Source organism: Plasmodium malariae (assembly GCF_900090045.1).
Source record: "Plasmodium malariae genome assembly, chromosome: 2".
In the NCBI taxonomy this organism is placed as follows: Eukaryota; Apicomplexa; class Aconoidasida; order Haemosporida; family Plasmodiidae; genus Plasmodium; species Plasmodium malariae.
The window spans coordinates 263,098-282,135 of record NC_041776.1 but is presented as its reverse complement, the minus strand read 5'-3'; the positions used below and the strand labels follow the sequence as shown (position 1 = coordinate 282,135).

At 28.7% G+C, this 19,038-nt stretch overlaps 3 protein-coding genes across 3 annotated transcripts; 2 read left to right on the top strand and 1 right to left on the bottom strand.

Annotated features, from left to right (window-relative positions):
- Positions 1-793: 793 nt before the first annotated feature.
- Positions 794-2,170, bottom strand: PmUG01_02015800 (proteasome subunit beta type-3, putative; the record flags this gene model as incomplete). The annotated part of the gene is made up of 4 exons (XM_029008631.1): positions 794-842; positions 1,001-1,095; positions 1,265-1,774; positions 2,168-2,170. The coding sequence occupies 4 exons, from the start codon at positions 2,168-2,170 to the stop codon at positions 794-796; spliced, it is 657 nt and encodes a 218-aa protein (XP_028860171.1).
- Positions 2,171-3,381: 1,211 nt separating this feature from the next.
- PmUG01_02015700 (conserved Plasmodium protein, unknown function) lies at positions 3,382-5,712 on the top strand (the record flags this gene model as incomplete). The annotated part of the gene is made up of 1 exon (XM_029008629.1): positions 3,382-5,712. One exon carries the CDS (start codon positions 3,382-3,384, stop codon positions 5,710-5,712), a length of 2,331 nt encoding a protein of 776 aa, XP_028860170.1.
- Positions 5,713-11,340: 5,628 nt separating this feature from the next.
- On the top strand, positions 11,341-18,603 carry PmUG01_02015600 (conserved Plasmodium protein, unknown function; the record flags this gene model as incomplete). Its single annotated transcript, XM_029008628.1, has 1 exon — positions 11,341-18,603. The coding sequence occupies one exon, from the start codon at positions 11,341-11,343 to the stop codon at positions 18,601-18,603; it is 7,263 nt and encodes a 2,420-aa protein (XP_028860169.1).
- Positions 18,604-19,038: the final 435 nt, after the last annotated feature.

Sequence of the window (19,038 nt, the reverse complement as noted above, 5' to 3'; positions counted from 1 at the left end):
CGTGTCCGAATTTTTAAAATTTTGAGTATAAGTACTGCGTGAGAAATATATATATATATATTTGTATAAACATATAAATACATTCACTTGTACCTATTTGCGAACAAATTTTCGCTAATTTTGATTTAATTTTACATCCCTTCATAAAAAGAAAATAAAGTTTTAACACATTCATTGGAACCGAATGTAGCAATATATTTACGAAGCGCGTTTCCGTTAATATCTTATATCATTCTAACCCTTTTGTGTGACAATCTTTTTCGTTTTTTCTCTAGATTAATAAGCATAAATACATACATCATAAGTATATGATAGCATAACATACAAAATTGTGAAAATGACGTAACGATAGTTTAAATGCAATCTAAAAGAATATGAAAATATTGTGTATTAACTTTTTTTATTATAATATTAAAAGAATAAAATAAAATAAGAGAAAATAAAATAAACGGATGCACCAAATTAACCAATTTTAAGCAAGGATGTCCAGGCACACCTGACCTTTAATCTATTTTTTTTTTAAAATAAAAGGCTTGAAAAAGTTTTATCATATTTTTATTATATGTCCAAAACGTATACATATACATGCAAAAAATACATGCATAAATGAAGGCGCACATTTCCATGTTTGGACAATTGCTGTTTGTTCGCTAAATTGAAATTACAATACTTGTTCTTAAAAAAAAAAGAAAAAAAGGAAAAGAAAAAAAGGAGAAAGGAAAAAAGAAGAGAAAAAAGCACACAAATTTTTAAAAATACGATCTGTTAATTGTATAACGTGCAAATGTTCATCTCAGTCCATTCTTGTCTTCAGTTTCTTTTTGATAATTTTATCAGGAGTTCTATTAAAAAAAAAGAAAAAAACAAAATGGAAGCACTATGTATTTGTGTGAATGAAAAATAAATTATGGGACGCCCATTTTACTTATCTCTTAACAGTGCATGTAAATACTCTTAAAGGTCTTCATAAATGGCCATATAAAATATGCAATGTACTTACAAAACGTAAACTTCAGCTCCCCATCCTGATAGACAGTCTCTGTCCAAGGCACTCAACAAGCATTGTGAAATGGTTTCAAATAATCCGTTCTCGTCCTGCAAAAAAAGGTACACAAAAAAGGAAGTGCACTGTGGAGGTAATACAATGCGGTAAAAACATACGACGATAATGTAATTGGATGAAGAGGCACAGTGATATAGTTGTATAGTGTGTATACAAGTATAACTGCGCAAATGTAAATCTGCAAACTTGCGAGCTCATTACCTGATCCTTTATATACAACGACTCGCACATTCCGTAGAGCTGTTCACTGGTAACTCCATTAACAACAAAATCTTTGGTTTCACATTTTGCACCTATTAAATCATAGGCTGTCAAGTAAGGCTCATATGTAATAGATTTGTTTCCATCATCATCAATAGTATGATTTATTTTGAAACCAACAACTATTGGGTTAACAAAATATGGGGAGAACCTATTTGAATATAGTATGCTTGATAACATATTTGCAAAGCAGTCAACATCCATTTCAGTTTCTTGTCTTATCTGATATATATTTACACGGTACCTTAACAGTTCATAAAGTGTTTGAATATCTGTGGCTAGTCCGCTTAATCCTACATATACATGATCATTCATTTTAAAAATTTTCGTAAAATTTGTACTGACAGTTGTAAAATTATTTGATCCAAGTCTCATATCACATGCAATGGCAACGCAGTCCGATCCACTCATCCCTAAAACGCAACCCCCATTGTAGTTGAATATTGAACCCTATGAAAAAAAAATATAATAATAAAATAAAATAAATAAACAATTAAATAAATGAACGAAGCAGTTACGTTCAACCAGTTAAATTTACGCTGCCATATAAATGCTTGCGAAAAGTGCAATCATATACAACTGACAAATAAGACGATGTATATACATATGTATGTATGAACAACTGCTCACTAATAATTCTCTATTGGTAAATTTAATTGCGCATATGCAGCATGTAGCTCTTTCGTTAGAGCATATTAAAAGGAGTGAAAAATTAGCACACTCATAACAAACTCCCACCCATTCGTATATGTATATATGTATGTATCACAATATTAGAACGAATTAAAAAGGTATAAAATCCGTTTCATTGCTTATTAATTGTTCATGTATGGGTTAACTTACCATTTTTTTTTTTTTTTTCCTTTTATTCTTAAAGGGGAGGAAAAATAATGGAAATAAAAACTTAAGTGTTAAAAGTTTCTATTATGCTTTAACTTATTTTTTTTTATTTTAATTAATTTTTTTTTTTTTATTTCTTTATTCTTTACTTCTTTTCTCTTATGAAGATTAACCCGTAAATATGGTATAGATGTATTATATACGTATGTACACACATATATACGTATATGTTTGTATGTACATATACTTAGCTCCTAAAACGGTTAAAACTAATATTATGATTATCTCTGTATATTTTCCTTATCTAAAGTTTTATATATTGGTAAAGGATGCCCAAGCTCCTGTGTTTCCTTTTATGATCAAATTTGCACATATACATATGGCTACAAACGTAAGTTCTCGTACATACTATATATACCTATCTTCTGCTCCTTCTACTTAATACTGAAAATACTATGTATGTGTCATCGTTTAACCAAAATGATTGTGTAGCTTTATGCTCTTAAGTACATACTTTCTTTGTTTGAAATTTAGAAGCTTCCCCTTTTTTGTTTCTTTTGAATTTTCACTTTTTCGGCTTAAATTTTGAAAATATTTCTACTTTTTAAGTGTACTGATTATTGTACTTACGTTTATGCGTATTGTTATGGTTATGCCTATGCCTATGTTTATATATATATATATTTTTTTTTTTTATTTTATTATTTTATTTTATTATTTTATTTTATTATTTTATTTTATTATTTTATTTTATTATTTTATTATTTTATTTTTTTTTTTTTAATTTTGGTTCTTCTGAGTTCATAATTTTTTTTTTATTGAACGGTTTTGGCAACATATACATGCATGGGGGCCGTTTTTTTTTTTTTTTTTTTTTTTTTTTATTTTAAAAATTTGCAAACTCAAGGATTTGAAAGTGTTAGGGGAAGGGTCCAAAGTTAAGAGAAATTTTTACCTTGGTATATGCTTCACCTTGATATGCTGGCATAGGCTAAAAAGAAGTATTATTAGTACGCATAAATATATATATATATATATATATATGTACATGTATATATGTGCGTATGTGTATGCCTGCATACATATATCCTTACGTACATGTGTATACACGCGATTGAGCTCTTCCAATCAAGCAAATGAAATTTTTCCCTTTTAAAAAATATCCCCAAAGCTTGCATCTTACGCGGCGCACCAGGGTTTTGCACACGTACAGAACAATGTACACGGTTAAATGTTTTAGTAGCATAAACGAGAATGCAGCATTTATCAATAACAAGGACATCGAGCGGAGTGATAATAATAATAATAATAATAATAATAATAATAATAATAATAATAATAATAGAAGTATTAATAGCAATAGTAATAACACTAATAGCAGTAATAGCAGGGATAGTGTAGACTACAATAGTACGCAAATAATTGAAAAGTACCAACACCTGTTAAAAAGGAAAAAAATCAAGGGAGGAAAGGAGGACCCCAAGTATGGTTATAAGGAGAGGGATATGTGCGAAGAGGTAGGAAATGAAGGAACGAAAATAGCTCCAAGGAAGATAAATGATTGTGAAGGAGGAAATAAGGCTAACGTTGGAAGTGCAAATAAATGCGTTCTGTTGAACGAAGAGAGTGACAAGAGCGGAAGCAGCATAAGAAGCAGTTCTGGTAGTAGCGAGCTGACCAGCGGCAAGGATGAAAAGTACGTTATCTTGAAAAAGCAGATTACTAAGGAATTTATTTATGAAGTATTTTTACCCCATGTGGAATCTCAAATAATATATCACTTGAAAACGTATACACCGGATCAAATAGTAAATATTTTTCATATTTATTCTTATTTGTATTATTATGATAAAAAGAAAGAGATGGTAGATCAACTTATAGAATACTTGATATATAGACTGGATTGTTTCAGTGTAGAAAATGTGTTGTTAGTTTTGGAGCCTTTATATATATTGAACAAAAATAGGAATATGTATATATATAGATTAATTATAAATTATATAGAAAAAATTAAAGAAAAATTAAATATATACAATTATATTGGTATATCAAGAGTATATACAAAAGTGTTAATCGATCTTTACCTTGAAGAGATTAACAGAGCAAATTTTTTTTTATCAGATATACTACAATATTTAAGGCAAGGAAAATTTCGAAAAAGTATTCCCTCTAATCAGAGAAATATATCACATAAAGATTTTATTATCCATTTTATGATACAAGTAATTGAAAAGGTGGATGAAGAATTACATTTATTATCGGCCATTGAACTAACTGATATACTAAGTGTTATTTCGAATTATTCTTTTAGAAATAATTATTCCAAATATGATATATCTCTACAAGTAAACAATAGAAAGGATGTTTATTCAATGCATCATACACCTTCAGAAAACTATTCAAATGATTGCAACTCAGTTGAAGTATTACAAGTACATGACTTATCACCTACAAATGCATATTTATTTAAAGAAAATATTGTGTCCTTTATAATTATAAAAGAAATGGTAAAAAAATATGAACACTTAAGCACTTTACATAAAATTATCAATTTTTACAACTTATCAAAATTATGTATATATGATGACGAATTTATTCATTTAATGGAAAAGGATTTAAACAACTATCATTATGTAAATAATATACATCATAAGTATTTAGCCTTATTAATTTGGTGTTTGCACAAATATAAAATTTTACATAAACATATTGAGAAATTAAAACCTATTATTATTCAAAATATTTTTAATTTTAATGCTAAAGGTTTTTCAAGATTATGTCATGCTATATATTATGAAAAAGAAATTTTACATAAAATAGCTATCAATTTAATGAACAAAATTGAAAAAATGAATATTAATGAATTCTTATGTTACTTCTATTCAGTTATCCTGCTCGACTTATTACCCCTTTCACTTTCATCTCGTGTGCCTTTTCGAAATGGCAAGGAGAAATGCAGTCATGACTATACACCCACTCTGAGTGAACAACAAAGCGAGTTGGCGAAAAAAAAGTGCAGCAAAAGGAAGCAGATCGGAAAGAAGCAGAGTGAAATGAACCAGAGCGAAATGAACCAGAGCGAAATGAACCAGGGCGAAATGAACCAGAGCGAAATGAACCAGAGAGAAATGAACCAAAGCGAAATGAACCAAAGCGAAATGAACCAGAGCAAAATGAACCAGAGCGAAATGAACCAGAGCGAAATGAACCAGAGAGAAATGGACCAAAGCGAAATGAACCAGAGCGAAATGAACCAAAGCGAAATGAACCAGAGCGAAATGAACCAAAGCGAAATGAACCAAAGCGAAATGAACCAAAGCGAAATAAGGCAGAGTGAGAAAATCATCCCCGATCATTTAGTGCTACTTAATAAAAGTCGTATACTACAAAATTGCATAAAATTCATTAACGATAATAAAAAGGACATAAGTAAGGAAGAAATGACGAAAATTGTTTTACTTTTAAAGAAAAAGAAACATGAAAAATATTTATACGTGTTAGGCATGTTACCAGAGGAATGGAAAACGCTTATCCATTTGATAAATTAGCTGTTTTTGTAAAAATAAAAAAAACAAAAATATAACCTCTTCCCCTTTTGTATTACCACCTTAGTTGTTCAGGCACAAAGTGCATTTTTTTTGAAAGCAATTTTTTATTTTATTTTATTATTTTTTTTTTTTTACGTAATGAGATATCGTAATTAAGAGGTGCCTAATATGCACAATAATGTATGTAGCAAACTTGACTCTATTTTGTCACGTCGTCTTTGTGTGGGTACGGCGTTACATATACATATGCGCTACTTTGCATTTGGATATGTGCCTCTTTACATGTGCATGCGAATATATATATCGTTCTAACTGTATAATTTTTTAAAATACGTACAAACATTCGCGGAAGGCATCAGAATACCGAGATTATGCGTAAAAAATAGGAAAAGAAAAGCCTACATTAACTTTATAAAAGTGCTTTGCTTTATTTTCCATGTATGCAATTTAAGTCCATTTCCAATGTACACCCATATTTATTTATTCGCACAAATGGATATGAACCTATTCATTCTTGGTTAAACATATGAATAGACGAATATATATAGTTGTACTTAAAAAAAAAAAAAAAAAAAAGCTTATGGTATATATACCAAATTTGTGTGAATATGGAAAATACTCATTAAAACAGAATAAAAGGGAAAACTTTTCTTTCGAGTTAATGCTACTTTCTTTTTGTCAATTTTTTTTTTTTTTTTTTAAATATGCGATACGTGAGCATAATAATCTATGTATTTGTTGAATGCATGGCGCATATAACAGGCATATGCATATGCATGTATATACATATTCATATATATGTACATGTGCAGGCAAATTTTACCGTGTAAAATTTCGGATTCGTTTGAAGTTTTGTTTTCCCCTAATGAAACTTTAAAAGCTCTTCACACAATTAAAAGTTGTCTAACTTTTTAACGAAACGATTGTATGGTTTATTCTCTTTATCAATTCGAAAAAAAAAAAATATAACAGAAAGCAGGAAAAAACGAAAGAACGAAAAAAAAAAATAAGCTCTTTTATGTTACCCCTTTAACACACTGACAAAACAAAAATACGTAAAACGTAAAAAAATTGTAGAAAAAAGAAAATACACACAACACCTGTATTATATGTTTATAAATTTTATTAAGGTTGAAAATTTTCAAAAATGGTTTCGTAGCATATTTGCATATATTTGATAAAAAAAAAAAAAAAAAAAAAAAAAAGACCTCAAAGTATTTGTATGCTAACACAAATGGTATAATAACTTACAATGCATAATGTTTACATTAGTGGTATGTGCAAATAATTAAAATTTCTTTGTAACCCTAATGAACAAGGACTAATTTTCCTACGAATGTACTTGTTTACAAGGATTAATAAAAAAAAAAAAAAAAACTACCCTACAGCGATAGCACATTCCTATATATGTACACATGTGTGCAATATCATGTAAATTTTTTACAAACGTTTATGAGCATATAAAACAAAATGCTACACTTTTTGAAAACATCTTTTTTTTAAGGGGGGGATATATGCACATATGTATATACATATGTATATACATTTATGTGTATGAGTATTTATACTGATAACATGTTTTGCTGTGCATACATGATGAGGAAGAGGAAAAATCTATGCAATTTTATTACATTATTTTTCATTTTTTTTTTTTTCCTGATGATTATTATTTTCTACAACCATTTATACTAATTAAAAAGGTCCTTTCACAGGTGTTTCTCATTTCAGAACTTAGGTCTTTATGTTTGTAAAAGTGGTATATAACTGAATTAAACATTATTCTGAGCTTATAAATTATATTCCATTTCAAAAAAAAAAAAAAAAAATGCCAAATAAAACCAAATAGTACCAAATAAAACCAAGCAGTACAAATTAATACCAAGCAGTACAAATTAATACCAAGCAGTACAAATTAATACAATATCGTACCAAATAAAACCAAGCGGTACAAATTAATACAATATCGTACCAAATAAAACCAAGCGGTACAAATTAATACAATATCGTACCAAATAAAACCAAGTGGTACAAATTAATACAATATCGTACCAAATAATACGAAAAAAGAGATGACTGTTTATAAAAATTTTTAACCTTACGCAAAATAACACATTTAATTACAGCTAATTTTGCAAAATTACCTGAACTGTGCATATTCGGATCATGGAAAAAAAAAAATAAAAAAAAAAATAAATAAATAAAATACAGGTTTAACCAATTTTCATCGTTCTGATTAACGAATGTAAAAAGAGTAAAAAGGGTCAGTTATGAGAATAAAGGAAAATAAGCAAATTAAACCGGTTAAATCAAAACATATTAAATCAGAACAGTTTATAAAACTTACACAAAAATGAAGCAAAATTGAAGCAAAAATAATATACGTCCCATTTTGAAGGCGCAAAAATAACGAAGTAAAAATAAAATAGCAAAAATTTACAAAAAATATAAAATATTTTTCTAACAAAAAAACAGCTTAACAAAATATGAATCAAAGAGATTTGTTTTATATTCTTTTTTTTGAAAGTTGGAAAATGGCATAATCATTTTTACGCATATGTTTATACACATATCAATATATATATATATGTATATATATATGTATATTATATGCGTGCTATTATAATATACGCTAATATTTTATTGTACATCAAAATATAGCAGCAATTCGCACTTCGTACATACATATAATAATCATGTAATTATTTTTATCATTTTTCTACCTTTTTTTTTAAATACAAAATTTGTGAAATTATGCTGCTTAAATTATGAATATAAAATAATATGGTACAATTTTGTCCAAATGAAAAAAGAATAAAATAAAAGAATTTCGTTTTACATGAATATGGTTCCTTTATATCTATTTTTTTTTTAATAATAATATATATATATGAATATGTATATATAAATGTACTTTATATATATATAGAATCAAAAAATATATATATTAACCGCAAAGCGAACAATATCTCATGTATAGCTTTTCAAAAAATAATTGCACGTTTTGAACATATATAAAAATATATACATATATATACATACATACATAAATACATACATACATATATACATACATACATATATATATACATACATATATATATACATACATAAATACATAAATACTCTAAACAAAATAAAAACGTTCAAAATTTATTTAATTTACGTTTATTTTTTTTTTTTGATGGATTTATTTTTCTAAAAATAGTAATCCGTTTGTGATTTATGTATTAATATATATATGTATAAATGCAAGTATATATATATATATATATATATATATATATGTACGTAAGTACAATTTATGTTTACATACATTTTATACAATTTTTACTTTATAATACATATGTATATATGTACATATATATATATTTATGTATTAAATGTATACCATTTATATATTGCAAAAAGAATGTTTATTACTGCTATGCGCAGGAAAAAAATTGATTAAATAATAAAAAAAAGTACAAATATTTTTCATTCGTTCACATACCGTACTATGCCAAATAATATGCAGCAGAATATTTAAACAGCGATATAGTATAAATTTTAAAAAAAATTTTGTATATGAAGTGTTATATATATGACATAATATGAACGTATACATATATATATATATATATATATATATATATATATATATGTATGCGTATATTCGTATTATATGCATAACGCGTTTATTCCTTATTCCTTTGTATAATATTATAAATTTTATACGTATTGTTTTTATTCTTGTACCATATATTTTTAAATCTAATTATTTTTGCCTTCTTCAAAGCATGAGCTTTACAGAGTAAATATTACTCCTTACGTGAACGATTTTGGGACCATCAAAAATTTATAAAAATTATTCGTACGTTTGTATATATATATATATATATATATGTATATATGTATATATGTATATGTACATATTTACGAACATACATATTTATGTAAATATTATATATATATATATTATGTATATGTAAGTATATAATGCTTATGTATACATGTATCCCTTTTGATTTAATTTTTATTGTTAACTTATTAACAGTACATGTGAATAATGGTAAACTCATTCATTACAAATTCATCATATTTTTCAATAATTAATTCGTTTGCTTAAGGTTTTTTGACTGAAACAGTTTAAATGCGCATGAACTTGCCAAGTATGTGTGGGTATGTATATGAATATACGTGTATATAATTATGCTTATGTACTTATGCACATATTCATTTACATACGTATTATGTATATGAGCATATATATATATATATATATATGTATGTATGTATGTATGTATGTACATATGTATATGTACATATACGTAAACGCAATTTACATGTTTAAATTCCACCCTCTTGTAATTTACGCAAGTATACACATATTTACTGTATATAAATATATAATAAAAAAATTTAGCTAATTTTTTCAATTTTTTTTTCCCTTATCAAAATTTTGCTCTTCTCATTTGAATTGTATTTCACTGTTTCATTTCACGTTCGTCCTTTTCACTCTCACCTTTTTTTTTTATTTTTTTTTCCTCCTCCCGCCCATATACATAAAAATAAATAATCCCCATGAAAGTTATGAAGAAAGCAAATATTTTGAGATAATATTACTGTATGTGTAACTGTACGTATTGTTGTGTGCATATATTACTGTACGTACTGTTATGTGCATATATTACTGTGCGTATTGTTATGTGCATATATTACTGTACGTATTGTTATGTGCATATATTACTGTACGTATTGTTATGTGAAAATATTATTATATGTATGTACTATTATATATATTATTATTTTTATATGAATCATGTTCTTGTTACTGTTATTAAAGAGTAAGAGGGAGCCTTATAGGGTACTTTTTGAAAGGAATAGAAAGAAAAAAATAATACATACTATCGCGCTACACAGTACTATGTAGTCGCATATACTACATTGAGTAGGCATCAAAATATGTTCATATATATGTATATGGAGTATGTTTATATGAATATGCATATACATATGTATATGTGAATATGCATTAAAAATATACCTATGTATTAAAATATATATATATTTACGTAAGTATGTATGTATATGTATTTACACATGTATGTTTATGAAGTACCTTTTTAATTAATTTTTTTTTTTTTTTTTTCCCCTCCAACCTCATATAGTTTTTTTGGCTTTTTTTTTTAAAAAATAAAATAAAATAAAATAAGAAGCAACAAAAATATATGAACGCCAAAATAAAAAAATAAAATAAAAAAAAATAAAAATAAAAAAAAATAAAAGCTAAGGGAAGAAAAGTTTTTAAGTAAGAAAATATATGACGCCAGATATTTTGAGCAGCATATACTTTTATGAACGCATGTATGTATATATATATATATATATATATATATATATATATATATATATATATGTATATATGTATAACTATATTTTTTTTTTTCTTTTTTTTTTTAAAAAAAAAAATTATAAAGGATAAAAAAAATAAAATAGCGGAGTAACAATAATATATAAGATATAACGTATACCTCGTAACGCGTAACGCATAACGCATAACACGTAAAGGCACACGTATCAGTAACAGGAAAAGAGTGGGAGTACATAGAGAGGAAGGAACACGGGCAGGAGTAGTGAGTATAGGAGGTAATGATGGAGGTGTACATCCGGGAAAGCAAAAAGCTTACCTTTAAAAACAACAAGGGTAAGAAGTTATTACGGTACTTGGATATATCATTGAATAATAAGTCGTTACATGACAGTCATATAGTGGAGTTAGTAAAAGTATTAAAAAAAATTATAAAAATTGTATATAATAATTTTTATTGTCTAAATATTGATTTAAGTGAAAATTATATTACATGTGTAGGGCTAAAAACTCTACTGAAATATATTTTAAATTATAATGAAAACATAGGAGTAAATATATTAAAATTATATAAAAATAATATAAAAGATGATGGTGTATCATTAATAAAACAATTAGTGTATATACAAAAAATACCTATGGAAGAATTACATCTATCACATAATTATGTACAAGATAATACGTGTAAAGAATTATTATTAAGTTTTGTTCAAGCTAAAAAAGATAGTAATTATGTATATCCAAGATATGATAAATACCAAAGTTCTTACAAACATACACAAATACCTGTTTGGATTAGATTAGAATATAATTGTATTCAAAATCCAAAAGAAATTCTAAAAGAAGTAGAAGAATTTGCAAAAAAAAAAAGAGGGTATAAAAGTAATTTAATTATTTGTTCTGCTTTAAAAAGTGATAAAAGATGTTGTCCTTATAAATGTTTAAATGCTACTATTCGGAATACACCAATTATGCACGTGTACATGTTTATTCATCAAAAAGAAAATTTAATTAGTACGAATGGTAAGATAACCAAGGATGAAAAAAAAGAATTTTCTTCGTCCATACTGGATGTAGAAAAAACTCGTGAGTGTAATATTGATGACAAAAATATGGATCTTGATGAACCCTTCAGTTCTTTGGAAAGCAAGAATAACAATATTAGTGTCGTAGGTAGTAGTCTTAAAGTGAACCTGAGCACCGATGATAGCAGTGATGTTAGCAATAAAGCTATTGGCGGTAAGAATGTTGGGGCTAAGAATGTTGGGGCTAAGAGTGTTGGGGTTAAGAGTGTTGGGGCTAAGAGTGTTGGGGGTAAATCAATTGGCGGAAAAAGTAATAAAAAAAGTAATAGCAATAACAACAGTGGAAACAATAGCAGTAATAATAAAAAAAATAGTAAAAATAATAATAGTAAAAGCAAGGCGGTTCTCGGCAAGCGCTATGGGGAAAAGGTGGAGGAGCAGAACGAGGAGGAGGAGGAGGAGAAGGACAACGATAATGTGAAAGATATGGACGAAGAGGAGGACGAGGAAGATGAAGAAGAAGACTTCGATGATGATGAAGATGACGATGACGACGATTTTGAGGATGAGGAGGAGGACGACGAAGAGGAGGAAGAAGATGATGAAGAGGAAGAGGAGGAGGAGGAAGAGGAGGAAGAAGATGATGGAGAAAGTGAACAGAGTGAATCGATCGAACAAAGTATTGATTGCAATTTCAAAGACAGGAATGCTTTTAAGGAGTTGAGAAAAAATAAAAAAAAAGGCAAGGAAGACAGTAAGAGAGTATCTACAAAATCGTTCAACTCAAATAAAAAAATGATAAATTCCTCCAACGGTGTGAAGAACGACGAGGATGAGGCCAGTAATATAGATATAAATAAAAAAAAATTAAAAAATAAAAAGAAAAAAAAAAAGAAAAAAAAAGAAAAAGAAAGAGAAAGTGAAATAGGAAGTGGAAGAGGGCATGGAAGAGGAGGTGGAAGAAAAGATGAAAAATTTAATATTAACAACATGAAGGAAGGACTTAGTGACGATGACGACAACGAAATTCATGGCGCAAGAATCGGTGGAAATAACATAAACTTGGATAGAAGTATTGATAGAAGCACAGATAGAAGTATGAGCAATTTGACGAACGAGATGAACAATGGTGAAAATAGAACAGATGGGGTAGACAGTGTAAGTAATTTGCCCTTGTACATAATCCTAGACTGTAGTGCTGTGTTAGATATGAAGGAATTGTGGAAAGATAAATCCTTTTTACCTTTTAGCTTCCCAGGGCTTCTCTACTTATATAACAATAATCTGTTGAGGGGTATCAAAGACAGAAGGGGAAAGGAATGTAAAGGAAGGACAAGAAGTAGAAGCGGAGATAGAAGTGGAAACTGGAGTGGTAAAAGCATGAATAATAACAACATGAATAATGGTTTGGATAATCGGAAGAATATAAGTGACAGTGATTACAAAAATGGGAATGATTCCTTCATATGTTTAATGTGTAGTTATGTAGCAAATGAGTTGAAGCTTGTTTGCCAGAAAAGTGAAATAATTCGACAAAAGATGGTAAATTTAAAGTTAAATATATGGAATAAATTATCTGAGTTAGGTATTATGGAGTTTCTGAGTGTACCAAAGGATTTTAAAGAAAAAAAAAAAAATTTTTTAAATTCGTCATTTTTAACAGATGAACAAGTTAAACTAGCTAATGAATATTATGATATATCGTATGAAACTCTACAGATGATACAATTTTCAATTTTATGGTCAACATATATTTATAAAATTAGTAACAAAGAAATAATAATTGAAAATAATAAAAAAAAAGAAATAAATAAAGCAGATATGAAAAAAAATAAAAAAGCAATTTTTACCGAAGTGTTATATTTAACATCCTCTTCAAATATATATTCTTTTTTTGAATATTTATATGAACAGGACATAAATATTATACTTCCCTTATGTGTAACTGTCAATCAGATTAATAAGTATATACAAGACAAGCATACTTATATAATCGACTTGTTAATAAATGCCAAACCGGTCAATACTAGTAATGGTACAAACGGTAAGGACCTAAGTTTTGATTTAAATAAATCGTTCTTTAAACAATTCATCAGGGAAAAGTATTCTAAATATGTGATAACCGGGAGGAGGGACATCGAGGAGGAGGTGGTGGATGAAGCGATGGATGAAGCGGTGGATGAAGCGGTGGATAAAGCGGTGGATAAAGCGGTGGATAAAGCGGTGGATGAACGAGAAGGGTATAATGGAGTACCTTGCGGAGTGCAGTATATAGCACAAAACAAAGGGAGGGGGAAAACAATCATTCCAAGTGATTTGAAGGATAAGAAAAAAAATGAAAATAGATACTTATCAAATGGAAATATAATGAACGTAGTGAATAATCATAGTGTCAATATAGAGGAGGACAAGAAAAAAAGGAATACAAAGAATGATAACTATCAACATCAAATCATGAAGAAGAATACAGAAGGGTCCAAAAATATTATGTCCCAAGCACTTATAACAAATAGCAACAATATGGAGGATTTGGACAACAAAGGGGAAAAGAAGGGTCTTGTTGTTAATAATAGTATTATTGGTAATAGTTATGTGAAGAGGAGGCAGGGTCAAGTGGGGTATGGAAACATTGGTATTATTAATAATAACAATGCATATGATATATTTGATATAAAATCAGTGAAATCTTTTTCAAATGAAAATATTAGCAAACTGTGTAATATGGACAACAATAATATTAGCCAAGTTTCAACTAGTCGAAATGATATGGCGGAGGAGAGCAAAATCGCAGTAGCGATGGATAATAATAGTAGTAATAGTAATAGTAATAATAATACAAAGATCGATGGATTGAATGTAATGAAAAATGCGTATTACACTTTGGACGAATATAAAAATTTAAATATTAACATAGATGGATTAAATATGGACGACGTAGATTCGATTGGAAAAAGGTCTGAACTCAACAATATTATGAATGATTCCAAAAAGGGAAAAATGGCAGGAAAAAACAATATTGGCCTTGCCCTTAATAATAACAACTTCGTATCTAATAGTATTAAGTCTAATCGTGAAAATGGTATGCATCCATCTAATAATGCAATAGGAGTGAATAGTACTACTAGCATGAGCAGTAACATACATTTGGATAAGGAAAAAAGTGTTAGCACTCCAGTTTCAAATGGAAATAATAAGGTAAGCATATATAACCTTTTGGTTGATGCCTTTAGGGGAAAGAAGCACCCGCAGAAAGAGCTTGAAAATGTAGGTGGAAACGGTGTTAGTGGAAATGATGTTAGTGGAAATGATGTTAGTGGAAACGGTGTTGGAATGGAAGGTCAAGCGGGAAAGAATGTTAAAGTAGAGCAGGACATAGTTAGCACCACCTCTGCCGGTGTGAGATCCCAAATAATAAAGGTAAGGAACAACAGCATCGAGTTGAATACCAGCATTGATAGCTTTTATAATATAAGTAATAACAGTAATACTGGTTTTCCAAGCTTTTCTGGGAATACGAACGTTACGAGTGCAACTGCAGCTACGGCCAGCACGACCATAGGGCACCTTAACGAGAAACATACTCACGTTAATGTGCGCGTTAGTAGCAAGAATGATAGTTTTAGCGCAGATCCTAATGCCCCCCATTTTGCCTATAACAACTCCCTGTTGGATGGTACACCTTCTCACAACATGAATAGAGCAAACATAAATTTGAAGGCAGTTAAGAACGATGGTGGAATGATATCTACGAAGATAAAAGATGAGGAGAACAGTAGAAATGTAGACAACATCAGTTTTAATAATAACATTCATAGCAATCAGAACAACGGTAAGGGCGCGAAAAATACCACTCCGATGAAAAACAATAGTGGTGAAACAATTTACATGAACAGTGCATGTAACAAGAATTCTATGAAAATTTTAATGGAGGCGAAACTTAATGAGGATCGGATGCTAAGTAAAAGTGAAATAGAATTTAGTAATCTCATCGAATCAATACCAAAAAATTTAAACGACGATTTGTCTTTATATTTAGAAAGCAGAAATAGAAACAGTCATAATGATAGTCATAATTATAATGGTAGGAGCATTAATAACAATGCTCTTCTAAGTGATAACAATATAACCCTCTTCAACCCGAATGTGTTGAGAAAAGACTTAGATAAAAATAATTTTAATGTAAGTAGAGAGGAAGAATATAGACAAGTAAATGAATTAAAAAATACATATGACAAGTACAAAGTTGATATATTGAACACGTCGTTATTGCTAGAAGAGCTTATATTAAATCAGCACGTGTGTAAGTATATACCTTCGGACTTGTACAATAAAATTTTAAAATGCTATGAAAAGTTGGACGGCATGTTAACGAACTTGAATAGATGTAAGGATGACTTTAATGTTGGGTCGGTTGGAGGTGTGGGTGCTATAGGAAATGTGAGTGCTGATAACATAAAAATTGATGAAAATTGTTTGTATGAAGATTTAAGAAATTACTGGGATTACGCTTTTTCAAAAAATACTCCCACCTTTTTGTTCGAAGCTAAGGACATTATACATGGTGGTAGTAGTAATAACAATGGAAATAGTGGAAACAACAATAGCAGCAATAATAACATAAGTAGTAATGATAGAAGCAACAATGGTAACAGCAACAACATCAGTAATAATCGTAGTAATAGTAAAATGGTGCTAACCCCAATAGAGGCTCATCAAGATTTGCTGATGACGAACCATATGAGCAGCAGCTGTATAGTAAACGACAGCGCTGATAGAAAGAACGGTAATAATAATAGTAATAGTAATAGTAATCATAATAATAGTAGTAATAATAATAGTAGTAATAGTAATAGTAATAGTAATAGTAATAGTAATAGTAATAATAATAATAATAATAATAATAGTAATAGTAATAGTAATAGTAATAGTAATAGTAATAATAATAGTAATAGTAATAGTAATAATAATAGTAATAGTAATAGTAATAATAATAATAATAGTAATTATTATAGTAGTAATAGCAATGGTAATAACAAAAATAGCTCAACGGTAATTCAAATGAACTATAACGGTGTAAGTGTGAATAAAATAAGTAGTCAGCAAATGAATGCAACAAACAATTTAAATGGTTCTATGAAGACAAATGTGTTAAGTGGAAATAATAATAATAATAATAGTAATACCAGGAGTACAAGTGCTATGAATCAGAATACTGGACGTAACTCCAAAAAAATGAACAGGAAAAAGGGGGCAGGTACCGTTGGAGGTAATGGGAATGCCAATACTAACAATAACAACAACAGAAATAGTAACAATGGTAACAGCAATAATAACATTGGCGGAAAAAATTGTAACAGTCGTGTGATGAACTCAACTAATAGTGGTGGTAGTCATCTAAACAACTCATTGAATGGTATTTTTGATGTAGGTTATAATAACATGAAAAATAGCCAGGCACAAACGAAATATGTACCAAGAAATGACAGCATGAACGATGATTCTCTGGCGAACCATAAGTTGATGATAAATGGCGGCAGTAGTAGTAATCTGCAAAATTTGAAAAACAGTAATTGCACAAATAACATGAATAATAAAGTTTCCAAAGAGATAAATAGTCATGCTGCTGTTAACATAGAAAGGAGCACCAACAACAATCATGGCAGTAAAGGTTATGGAAGTAGTATTCATCGTAGTAACAATAACAGCAGTAACAATCATAGCAGTAACAATAACAGCAGTAACAATCATAGCTGTAACAATCATAGCAGTAACAATCATAGCAGTAACAATCATAGCAGTAACAATCATAGCAGTAACAATCATAGCAGTAACAATCATAGCAGTAACAATCATAGCAGTAACAATCATAGCAGTAACAATAACAGCAGAAACATTCATAACAACATGCATGGAATTGAATCGTCCGAGTTAAAAAGCGTAAATAAGCTACTCATGCTAAATAACGACTTGTCGAACTTAAAAATTACGAACAGTGAGGCGAACATATTGGAATACGATAATTCCTTAGTAAATCAGGAGAATTTCTTTAAAAAGATGAATATGTACCATGAGAGTAACACGAATAGTGGGGGAAACTTGGACTCGAGTTTGTTATCCCGCATTAACATAAGCAAAAGTAACAAGGAAGGTGTTGATGTGTCGAGTAATGGACAAAAAGTAAACAGCGCGAACGGAAATGTGAACATAGGAGCAAATACCAATACGACTGAATTGAACACTCAGAGGAATAATAACTTGAAAAAATTGCAAAATAATGAAAACAATATGTACAATATTCTTGGAAAAAGCACACTAAATGACATGCACATGAATGTGAAATATGTTGAATCGTTGAATAATCAATTTAATTTTATGCCTAGGGAAAACAGAAAAAAAGAAAGTGATAATCATCAAATCACAATGACAAACAACATGCTGAATTTTCAAAACGACGTGGAAAAAAAATACAAAAACAACTTGGTCGACTTACGTGAAAAGGGAAATATGAAAAAATTGTGAGAAACTTTTGCAAAATGTAAAAACATTTTTTTTTTTTTTTTTTTTTTTTTTTGCGCGCATGTGTTTAGAAGTTCCTGGTAAATTATGACCAAGTCAGGTGAAAAGGGGAACAAAGTGAATATTTCGCACACGTACATGTAAAAAAATATGTGTGTTTCTTTGTGTGTTGTAAGTATGTGTTATATGTGCACACGTATGCCTTTTGAGTATGTACGGCATTTTTGTGTGTACAGAACGATTTAGAGAAATTGTAACATAGCAAGTATGAGCATTTATATGTATGTGTGTGTGCACGTCTGATGTATATTACTGTACAGTACGCATATATAAATTATTGTATGTTCAGGAGAAAAAAGAAAAAAAAAAAAAAATGCGAGGTGGAATAGATAACTTCATTTTGTTGTTGTGCTTACATGTATTATAAAAAAGAATTAC